This window comes from Staurois parvus, unplaced genomic scaffold, assembly GCF_062004578.1.
Source record: "Staurois parvus isolate SC_StPar_1 unplaced genomic scaffold, SC_StPar_1.0 ptg001805l, whole genome shotgun sequence".
NCBI classification, from domain to species: domain Eukaryota; kingdom Metazoa; phylum Chordata; class Amphibia; order Anura; family Ranidae; genus Staurois; species Staurois parvus.
This window is the reverse complement of record NW_028319601.1, coordinates 1,233,926-1,245,233: the sequence shown is the minus strand read 5'-3', so window position 1 is coordinate 1,245,233 and position 11,308 is coordinate 1,233,926. Positions and strand designations below refer to the sequence as shown.

General features: G+C 40.3%; 1 protein-coding gene across 1 annotated transcript in view; it reads right to left on the bottom strand.

Moving 5' to 3' along the window:
* Window positions 1-1,370: 1,370 nt before the first annotated feature.
* SCAMP2 (secretory carrier membrane protein 2) overlaps window positions 1,371-11,308 on the bottom strand; it is a 57,826-nt gene continuing 47,888 nt past the window's right edge. Inside the window, exons 6-9 of the mRNA XM_089663935.1 lie at window positions 10,759-10,921; window positions 6,503-6,604; window positions 6,304-6,421; window positions 1,371-2,450 (exon numbers count right to left, since the gene is read on the bottom strand). Coding sequence (XP_089520061.1) covers window positions 2,304-2,450; window positions 6,304-6,421; window positions 6,503-6,604; window positions 10,759-10,921 — 530 coding nt within the window. The 3' untranslated portion in view covers window positions 1,371-2,303. The remainder of the gene's footprint in view (window positions 2,451-6,303; window positions 6,422-6,502; window positions 6,605-10,758; window positions 10,922-11,308) is intronic.

The following is an 11,308-nucleotide window of genomic DNA, read 5'->3' as shown; positions in this document are numbered from 1 at the left end:
TGCAGCATACTACCAAATTTGCTGCCATATTGGTGCCTGGAAAACACTTTTTCGGTAAATTGGAGAAGCGTTAGAACCAGTAAAGCTATTCTGTCTATATCTTCATGTCTCAGTGACACCAGTTCAGTTTTCTTATTCTGTTGTCAAAAGGCAGTCACAGGGATTGGATATGAGCTGAAATAACCCCTCAACAGAATCAGAGACCAATTTAAAAACTCAAAAATGTATTTACTCCCAAGTCTAACCAAAACAGTAAAAAAAAAAAATATCTGTTGCATAAGTTGGAATTTAAAGGATAAGATTATATATTTATTATTAATAATAAATAATAATATTAATAAATGCACGTCTTCATGCAGGTAAAAAAAAAAATAAAAAAAAAAAAAAAAAATGTGCATTTATCTTTTTTTTTTTTTTTTAATATACACTGGAGCCTGTAAAGCATTGCACACGTGATCAGTAGACTGCAGGTGCAATACCAGGCTCATGCAGATTCTCAGTGCACTGTCTGCCCATACCTCCTTTGCGGGCAGGCAGTTACAGATTGCAAGAATAATCAATGAACTACTAGCGTGCTCACCAGTGCCCTCACAGTTCCCTGAGAACTACAAGCAGTCAGCTGCAGTGGACGACAGTAATCATAGTTCATTAACTCTGTGAATGAAGGACATAGCTGTGTGGGTGGAGCCCCGCATGACCACGCTCTTTTCAAATTGTGACAGCGGGTATGGAGAGAAGATCTCCAGCTGCTGCCACGTGGGGGTGGGGGGGGAAGAGGAGGCAGGAGCTGAAATTGTATTTATTACAGATAAGCACTATCAATTTACACATCACTTTACATATATATTGCACTTTCACATCAGTCCCTGCATTCAAGGAACTTACAATCCAAGGTCCCTAACTCACATTCATACATACACATACTAGGGCCAATTTAGATATGGGACACAATGAACCTACCGGCATGTCTTTGGAGTTTGGAAGAAAACTGCCCGTGTGGGTTTTCTTCAAGTATTCCACAAGGAGAGCATGCAGACTCCAGGCAGGTAGTGTCATGGTTAGGATTCAAACTGATGCTCCTAGTGGTGCTAGGCAAAAGTGCTAACCACAGTTACATGTTCCACCTTAAACACAGGCAAAACATGTAACATGTTCCAAAGGTGAACTTAGCCTTTACGACTCACACTTCAGCACCAGAATATAATCTAAGCTTCGCATCACAAACAAAACATAAAAAAAAAAAAAAAAAGGGACTAGGTACAATCACAATCACATAAAGGACCACTACTGATGGGAAAAAGCACAAAGATCCTTGATAGTTATTGACGTACAATTAGAAAGTAACAAAAAAAACAAGAATAAAAAACACATTATAGAAAAGAGGTTTATTTAATATCTTATTTTTTTTTACTCACTAGGCTCTGCAAGGCAATAGCCATGAACATCATAGAAAGCTGGTGCTGTCATAACTGAACCCACAGAGCAGTGATTTTAGGTTCCCAGTTTTCACTCCCTACATAATAAAGCAAGCCTCCGCCAGGCCTGAACTATGTCACCAATTTGATTATTGTTTAATGACAGCACTGGCTGAAAAGAAGAATTAAAAGACAGCTCTTTTGTTATATATTACAATGATATGTGTCTTTTAACATTTGTACAAATCCAATCCATATTAGACTTGGAAAGCCAGGCTGCAATGATTAATGAAATCTGAAAATTTAAAGCCACCATCCTCAAGTCACTACTGCAGAAGAAACACTAGTACTTAAATGGCTGCTAAATTCATTTGGAAATACAAAGAAACTGAAAAATATTGGAGAAAATATACAAGATAAAGAATCTACATATTTTACATCTTAGTATGGCATCAAAAATGCAGCAAGTGACAGATAAAGCAGATCATTACATTGGATAGTTCACAAAGTTACAATTCCATGAGTTTTGAAATACAGGTTCAAAAAATATCAGTTATTCCCCTTTCTTCACAAGCAACCCCACAGAATAAAAGTAAAAATCCGAAAAATATTTTAGCCCCACATAAAAAAAGATCAAGAAGAGCAACAAGTAAATTAGTTCATCTTGTCAGAATATATATATTTACATATATATATTTATATATGTAGAATTACATAAAGTCTCTTAGTGGAAGGGGTAATGAGTGGAGTGCTGTAATCTGCCACCAGGGGCATGAAAGAGGCAATTGGCTTTACAGAATCAGTTTTACTCCCTGGAAAAGCATTAAGGAGGGGAGGAAGGAGGAGGCAGAAGGATAAGAGCAATGACAGACAATGGAATGATGTTGCTCAATTGCCCTGGAAGGCCCCCCTTGCAGCTGAGGTGGCGGCTCCAGCAGCAGCATTCTGCACATTGCGGTTGGAGAGGATACCCTGGGAGAACTCCTCCTGTGCTCTCTGGAAGCTGGCACCTGTCCGGCGGTACATTGAGTGAACCTGTCAGAGACAGCCAAGAGAAAGTGGAAATATTAGCACACATAATAAATAAAACATAGCATTTTGGAATTCCATGTCATTTAAAAGGATCCATTTCTATTGGCAGAAAATTATGATACTCTTAAACTGCCATTAAATTAACATTTCCGAAGAATTCTGTACATTTTGTACACAGAACCATCCCCTATTAATTAATTAAACTTCCTGCTTGTAGGACTGGCTGTTTTTCCTACAAATATGCACACAGCTTAAGGTAGAATTGCAGGCATCTCCTGGTATGTCCTTCAGTTTACTGCTGTCAGACTTTACACTGCCGTGAGATGCCATTCATCTTCAATGACAAACCAATGCACATACAGGTGAAACTCGAAAAATTAGAATATCGTGCAAAAAGTTCATTTATTTCAGTAATGCAACTTAAAAGGGGAAACTAATATATGAGATAGACTCATTACATGTAAAGCAAGATAGTTCAAGCCATGATTTGTCATAATTGTGATGATTATGGCTTACAGCTCATGAAAACCCCAAATCCACAATCTCAGAAAATTAGAATATTGTGAAAAGGTGCAATATTCTAGGCTCAAAGTGTCCCACTCTAATTAGCTAATTAAGCCATAACACCTGCAAAGGGTTCCTGAGCCTTTAAATGGTCTCTCAGTCTGGTTCAGTAGGAAGCACAATCCATGGGAAAGACCGCTGACCTGACAGTTGTGCAGAAAACCATCATTGACACCCTCCATAAGGAGGGAAAGCCTCGAAAGGTAATTGCAAAAGAAGTTGGATGTTCCCAAAGTGCTGTATCAAAGCACATTAATAGAAAGTTATGTGGAAGGGAAAAGTGTGGAAGAAAAAAGGTGCACAAGCAGCAGGGATGACTGCAGCCTGGAGAGGATTGTCAGGAAAAGGCCATTCTAAAGTGTTGGGGACGTTCACAAGGAGTGGACTGAGGCTGGAGTCAGTGCATCAAGAGCCACCACACACAGACGGATCCTGGACATGGGCTTCAAATGTCGTATTCCTCTTGTCAAGCCGCTCAAACAACGTCAGAAGCATCTTACCTGGGCTAAAGAAAAACAGACCAGGTCTGTTGCTCAGTGGTCCAAAGTCCTCTTCTCTGATGAGAGCAACTTTTGCATCTCATTTGGAAACCAAGGACCCAGAGTATGGAGGAAGAATGGAGAGGCACACACTGCAAGATGCTTGAAGTCCAGTGTGAAGTTTCCACAGTCTGTGTTGATTTGGGGAGCCAGGTCATCTGCTGGTGTTGGTCCACTGTGCATCATTAAGTCCAGGGTCAATGCAGCCGTCTACCAGGAGATTTTGAAGCACTTCATGTTTCCTTCTGCAGATGAGCTTTATGGGGATGCTGACTTCATTTTCCAGCAGGACTTGGCTCCTGCCCACACTGCCAACAGCACCAAAACCTGGTTCAATGACCGTGAGATTACTGTGCGTGGTGGGCCAGCAAACTTGCCTGACCTGAACCCCATAGAGAATCTATGGGGCATTGCCAAGAGAAAGATGAGACACATAAGACCGAACAATGCAGAAGAGCTGAAGGCCGCTATTGAAGCATCCTTGTCTTCCATAACACCTCAGCAGTGCCACAGGCTGATAGCTTCCATGCCACGCCGCATTGAGGCAGTAATTGCTGCAAAAGGGGCCCAAACCAAGTACTGAGTACATATGCATGCTTATACTTTTCAGAGGTCCGATATTGTTCTATGTACAATCCTTGTTTTATTGATTGCATGTAATATTCTAATTTTCTGAGATTGTGGATTTTGGGTTTTCATGGGCTGTAAGCCATAATCATCACAATTATGACAAATCACGGCTTGAACTATCTTGCTTTGCATGTAATGAGTCTATCTCATATATTAGTTTCCCCTTTTAAGTTGCATTACTGAAATAAACGAACTGTTGCACGATATTCTAATTTTTCGAGTTTCACCTGTATACCAATCCAGTGGCATACCTAGGAAATCTGGATACTGGTTAATTTTATACTCCCACCAAAATTATTTTTAGTAACAATCATGAAATTAAATGTTGGGGCTGGAGTAGAAGCAGAATAAGCCATTGGTAGGCAGGCAGCAGAAGCTGTAAGTAGAATCGCAACTTCATGCAAAGATAATGAACTTGGTTATCCATCCACTTGACCTCCAAGAGCTCTGAAGGGCTATTCCCTGCAGAGTTGCCAGAATATCAGGATGTGTGGCCCATAAAATTGGCATTGCTTTACAGTACGTGTCTAAACACCAGTGGGGAGAAGATCTCCTGCCAACATGCACTGCGCTGGATGGAGATCAGGCTCAAGTGAGTATTTAGGAGGGCAGCGGCCGGGGGGCGGATGGGGGTAAACTGCATATAAAACCTTTTACCTTTACAACCACTTTAGGTCTTAAGTTATTACTAAAATCAGTAATAATTGAATGCAGAGGCAATTATGTATTATAATAAAGAGTAGATACATTTATGAAATCTTACAGATACGACAGGCCCTTTGAGGGCAGCCATAATGCAGATGCATCCTGCAATGAAATGGAGTTTGACACCCCTGCATTATGGTGTATGGCTTGTAGCATGGGACTGAAATAAACACCATTACTGGTGTCACTGACAACAATAGTAATCCCCAGCATTGGGGTAAGTGGCCGCAAAAATCCCCCCTTTATTGAGTGTCAGGGTGCAATAGCCCCAGCGTGATTGGTCAGTGGGAAACAGACTGTAATATTTAAAACAAAAACATACACATACAACACATAGCAATGGTGGTCAGTGACAAGCTTAAGCTGAAACAAGTACCCAACAAGTATATATATTGGTCAGTGGAAGACATAATCTGTATTAAAAAACCCTCCAGCATTGGTGTTTAGTGGTTACTTACCAGAGCACCACACTCCCACCCTGCTGCCTCCACCCACCAGCCACCACTATACGTCTATTCATTCTGACAGTTCTAGCTTTCTTTAGTGCATATCATTCCTACTTTGCATGTCAGACGGCTTAACCAGGGCGCCCTCCAAGTGGGGCTACCTGATGCAGACGACCTCCCTAGGAACAAGACTGATTCGATCCATCTATGGGCAGACTGGTTGTACTGAAGTTGATCCCTCAATCGACTCCACTACAACCAACCTTCTGGATTTTCTTTGCATGTGATTACTGCCGGCAGTTCTAGTCTCCAGCAATAATCAAAATTCCCTGATGGCAGAACACAATAGTATATCAGGAGGGATTCCCCCATCAGCACCAACAGTGTAGATATGAAAATCAAGTGATGTTCTTTCCTGCAACCTGTGGTTGTGGAAAGAAAAATCATATCATATAAGGCTTGCTTTACTATGTTGGGACTGATCACAGTGGGAGGTTCACCAGTCAGTTTGTTGAAGCTATTGCACTAACCTACCTCAATCTAAGGAATAGAAGCAGGGAACAATTAATAGTGAAGTCAAAATTCTTACATTGAATATAACTGGCATGGGAGTGTTTTTCCCACAACAAAAGGAGACACCAGTTCTAAGTAGTTTCTTCACATAGTGTAATGTAATTTAATGGTGACAACCCCTAATGTTTTCTCCTGTCAGTTTACAGTATGCAAACTTAGATTTTCATTAGGCCACTTAAAATGGGTTAAACTGGTTTAACACTGTAAAACTAATACAATTTTTTGGTAGATGCAAAATAAAAATTTCCGAACCCGTCTCTGATCTCAAAAAGCTAATGAAAAACATCTGGTGGTCCCTTCACTGACTGGATTCTTGCACATTTTTTATTTTTTTTCCATAGTCAAAAGTCCTCAGTTATCATGTGGCTATTTTGGTCAGGTGTATCACCGAACACTCACCCTCTTCAGCATGAACAAAGAGAAGGCAGCAGAGACAGTGAAGAAGGAAGCCACGACCATCATAATCACAGCGACAGCAACATTGCTTTTTATCATGGTGAGTGCCATTATCCAGCCACTGGAAAAAGAAAAAGAAAAACAGATTATAAAAAGGAGTGCTTCCCAAATGAAAGCTGCAACCAAAGAATTACAATCTCACCTGTCACCCCAGTGAGGGATACCAACTGCTTGTATGATATAAATGATAGTCTGGCAGAAAAAAATAACGAAAAATACAAAGAAATTGAAGGAACTGTCCGTCCTGTAGAAATACAAAATAAATGAGTAAATAAAAGAACAGGTCATTTTAAGTTTTATACAAAATGGTTCAAATACTTCAACTTATTATTCTGTAAAGAAAAGGTATAAAGCAGTTTTAGTATATTAGAGCATTTACCCTAAAGTGTAGCATCAGTATTGCTTATTTATTTTTTATTTTATGTAAAGATTTGTAGACTAGTCGCTAAAAGGCAGGCTAGTTTACCCTCTGTTAAGCTGGTCATACGAGGTTAGAATTTCAGCCAATTCCTGCTGAAATCTGGAGGTGTGGGTGGACCCTATCAGTACCACCTGGCTCGAAAAACTTTGAAAAAAATGAAAGCAGCCAGGTGTGACTTTGTCAGCCAAGTAGTGAGCACATCTTATCAGATCCAGTTACTTATCAGGTAATCTATTAGCAGTGGCTGTCATAATACAATAGCTGGCAGAGAACATTCCTCTATCCATGTTGTTTGGCATGGATGGAGGAAAAGATTGTATTTCACCCATTCAGCCCTTGGAACAGGTACCTGGTTTTGACAGGTAACCACTCCCAGACAGATCACCACAGCAATTCCACCATAAGTTTGATACCCCCCCCTTCACTGTCTGCAACTCTCTGGGCCATGTCACAGGTCCCACCAAGAAGGCTGCGGGACCCTTCAGAAAGTGCAGCCTGTCTTGCGTATGTTGTGCAGTGTAAACCCACAAGGAGTCACAGACATTTTTCCACAGTAAACATAACAGCGCTGGAAGACTAGCAAAGAACCAGCCCAGGTGAGGACGGCGCTGGATCCTGGTACAGGTAAGTGTCCTTTTATTAAAAGTCAGCAGCTGCAGTATTTGTAGCTACTGTCTTAAAGTGTTACTAAGCCCACAACAGTAAGTTCAGTCTGTATATGCAGTAAAGCATGCTTGTTATACTCACTGTTGAACCTAAGGGGTTTTTCCTCTGCATTGTGTAAAAAGGCTGTTTGATCCTTTCTTCACTGTTCCTCCCCTTTTTCAAGCGACCACCTCTTATCACCAGACTGAACCATAGACGTACACATGCTCAGTTTGGTGTATATTGCTAGAGAGGCTGTTTTTTTTTTTTTTTTTTCTTGGGAAAGTGCATGTGATTAGCACATGGCCAATCTGCACTGTCCAGACAGAGGTCAGGGGATTTCCATCCTCCTAGAGCAGAAAGAAAACTCCTCCTACAAGCTTTAGCTAGTGGTGGACTGGACACAGATAGAAGTCAAAAGACTGCTCTATCTGCTGATGAGAAAAGGTAGTTTATATTTACTAAAATAATTGCACTTCCATGTTCTGTGTACTGTGGGAGACAGGATATAGTGAATGCAGGGTCCTGGGTTTAGTAACACTAAGTTTTTTTTTCCAAACAGACTGAAGCTCCTCTTTAATAACTGTTGAGATATTATATCAGCCCTATACAAAGCACATGGCTTTTTGCAAACTGGACGACTCAGACTTGCATTGTGAGAAGGAGCAGAATAGCCATGATGTAGGACTGCAAGATAGAAGACTGAGCCAGAGTATGTAATAGCAAACACGAACAAATAAACATCCATGCTTTTTTACATACAAGTATTAAAAAACACAAGATTATGTGCCGTAACAGTTTATCATTTACCTGTTTAACAATTATTGAAAAGACTACAATTCCCTAAACTTGATTTTTTTGTTTAATAATATAAAAAGGGCTTTCTAAATAAACTTATTACAACAAACTGAGCAAAAAGATGGGATTTGCATACACTAATAGTGACACCTATAGAATCACCTTACCCACTGGCAAAACCATCCATTTTTCCTTACAACAACCAATTGGATTTAAATAAATTTCTAGATTAAAAGGAACCAGATACACTATTAAACCATCTAGTGTAAAAAAACCTGGCATGTTAGTAAAGCAGAAATTAGACTTCTATGCATAATTTAATATACAACTGCAACAACCCAGAGAAAATGATCCAAATATAGCTTTCCAAAGTATGTCAAATTTGACTGCGACGTTAATTCACTTTGTGTTGTCTTACTGAATAAGCATTTAGTGTCTTATAAAAATTGTATGGACAGCCATGTGCATCATATAGCTATTTACAGTACATCCAGAAAATATTCACAGCGCTTAACTTTTGCCACATTTTGTTATGTTACAGCCTTATTCCAAAATGGATTAAATTCATTTTTTTTCTCAACATTCTACAAACAATACCCCATAATGACAATGTGAAAGAAGTTTGTTCTGAAATCTTTGCAATTTATTAAAAAAAAAAAAAAAAAAAAAAAAAACACAACATATGTACATAAGTAATCACAGCCTTTGCAATGACACTCAAAATTGAGCTCTGGTGCATCCTGTTCCCACTGACCATCCTTGAGAGGGTTCCACAACTTGATTGGAGTCCACCTGTGGGAAATTCAGTTGATTGGACATGATTAGGAAAGGTATAAACCTGTCTATATAAGGTCCCACAGTTAACAGTGCATGTCAGAGCACAAACCAAGCCATGAAGTCCAAGGAACTGTCCACAGACCTCAGAGACAGGATTGTATCAAGGCACAGATCTGGGGAAGGGTACAGAAAAATGGCTTCAGCATTGAAGGACCCAATGAGCACAGTGGCCTCCATCATCCGTAAATGGAAGAAGTTTGGAACCACCAGGAATTTTCCTAGAGCAGGTCGCCCAGCCCAAATGAGCGATTGAGGGAGAACGGCCTTAGCCAGGGAGGTAACCAAGCACCCGATGGTCACTCTGAAAGAGCTCCAGTGTTTCTCTGTGGAGAGAGGAGAACCTTCCAGAAGAACAACCATCTCTGCAGCACTCCACCAATCAGGCCTGTATGGTAAAGTGGCCAGACAGAAGCCACTCCTCAGTAAACGGCAAATGGCAGCCTGCCTGGAGTTTGCCAAAAGGCACCTGAGGTACTCTCAGACCATGAGAAACAAAACTCTCTGGTGTGATGAAACAAAGATTGAACTCTTTGGCCTGAATGCCAAGCATCATGTCTGGAGGAAACCAGGCACCGCTCACCACCTGGCCAATACCATCCCTACAGTGAAGCATGGTGGTGACAGCATCATGCTGTGGGGATGTTTTTCAACAGCAGGAAGTGGAAGACTAGTCAGGATCGAAGGAAAGATGAATGCAGCAATGTACAGAGACATCTTTGATGAAAACCTGTTCCAGAATGCTCTGGACCTTAGACTGGAGGTGACTGTTCATCTTTCAACAGGACAACGACCCTAAGCACACAGCCCATATAACAAAAGCAGTGGCTACGAGCTAACTCTATGAGTGTCCTGGAGTGGCCTAGCCAGAGCCCAGATGTGAACCTGATTGAACTTCTCTGGAGAGATCTGAAAATGGCTGTGCACCGACTTTCCCCATCCAACCTGATGGAGCTGGAGAGGTACTGCAAAGAAGAATGGGAGAAATTGCACAAAAATAATTAAAATGACTTGAGGCTGTAATTGGTGCTAAAGGTGCTTCAACAAGTATTGAGCAAAGGCTGTGAATACTTATGTACATGTGCTTTTTTTTTTTTTAATTTTTAATAAATTGTAAAGATTTCAAAACAAACCTCTTTCACGCTGTCATTATGCGGTATTGTTTGTAGAATGTTGAGGAAAAAAATGAATGTAATCAATTTTGGAATAAGGCTGTAACATAACAAAATGTGGCTAAAGTTAAGTGATGTGAATACTTTCTGAATGCACTGTATATGTCTGCTTCACCTTCAGTGGAACTGTACAGACAAGTTTTACAGACATGGGAACAAAAACACACAGATATAGCTGTCTTTTAAACAGGGAAAAAAAGCAGCACCCTTTCTGGAGCACCTTCCTGGAACATCATAGATCAAGGTACTACCTTTGTCCCATGGCTGACCGACAACTTAAACACTCAAGAAGAAGAAGAAATTTCAGGCTCTGCATCTCTGTGCTGTTTCCGCAGTCTCTAGGTCGCGTTTGCTAAAAAAGGAGCTTCTGTTGCACAGCATTTAGCCAGTAGGGATAAAGAACTGACAAATATATACAATAAAAACAACACACAGAAGTGAGAGCCCTCTTCACACAAGCTGCAGTCCATGGTGTAAAATACATATGGCGCTTACAGATACTAAAAGATTCAGCGGCCATTCAATTACCTGAAAGCCTTGTAGATTGGTCGGAACCAGCACAAAAAGGCACAAGGCGTAAACAAAATAAGCCACAGGATAGACAGGCCAAAATCTACACCACCCGATTCTGTGTTACTGGTGAAATACGCCAAGCAGGCCAGAACATTAAGGAAAAGAGTGACTCCATGAACTATAAAAAAAAAAAAAAAAAGAGAAAAATAAAAGGATTAATAAACCCATTAATTACTTGTGTTCAGAGAAATCAATGGTTGACAATCCTCAATTGCACTAATCACTTAATATTACTGGCCAGTCTTCCATAACTGAACGTTCCATAACCTCTAGGCACACAAATATCAGGAAATTGATCATTAAATGTCTACTTTAACTGTATATTCAGGCCTTACCCAAATATCTCCATTACCCTTTCAAAAGAATGTCCCAGCATTATTTTTCTTCAACCTTGTTTCTGCATTGAGAAACAACTTTTATTACTCCCATCACTAGGGTTGCAAAATTCTTGCAGAGGCAGCTGCTAGGAGATATTGACTTATCACAAAGGACTACATATTCCAAG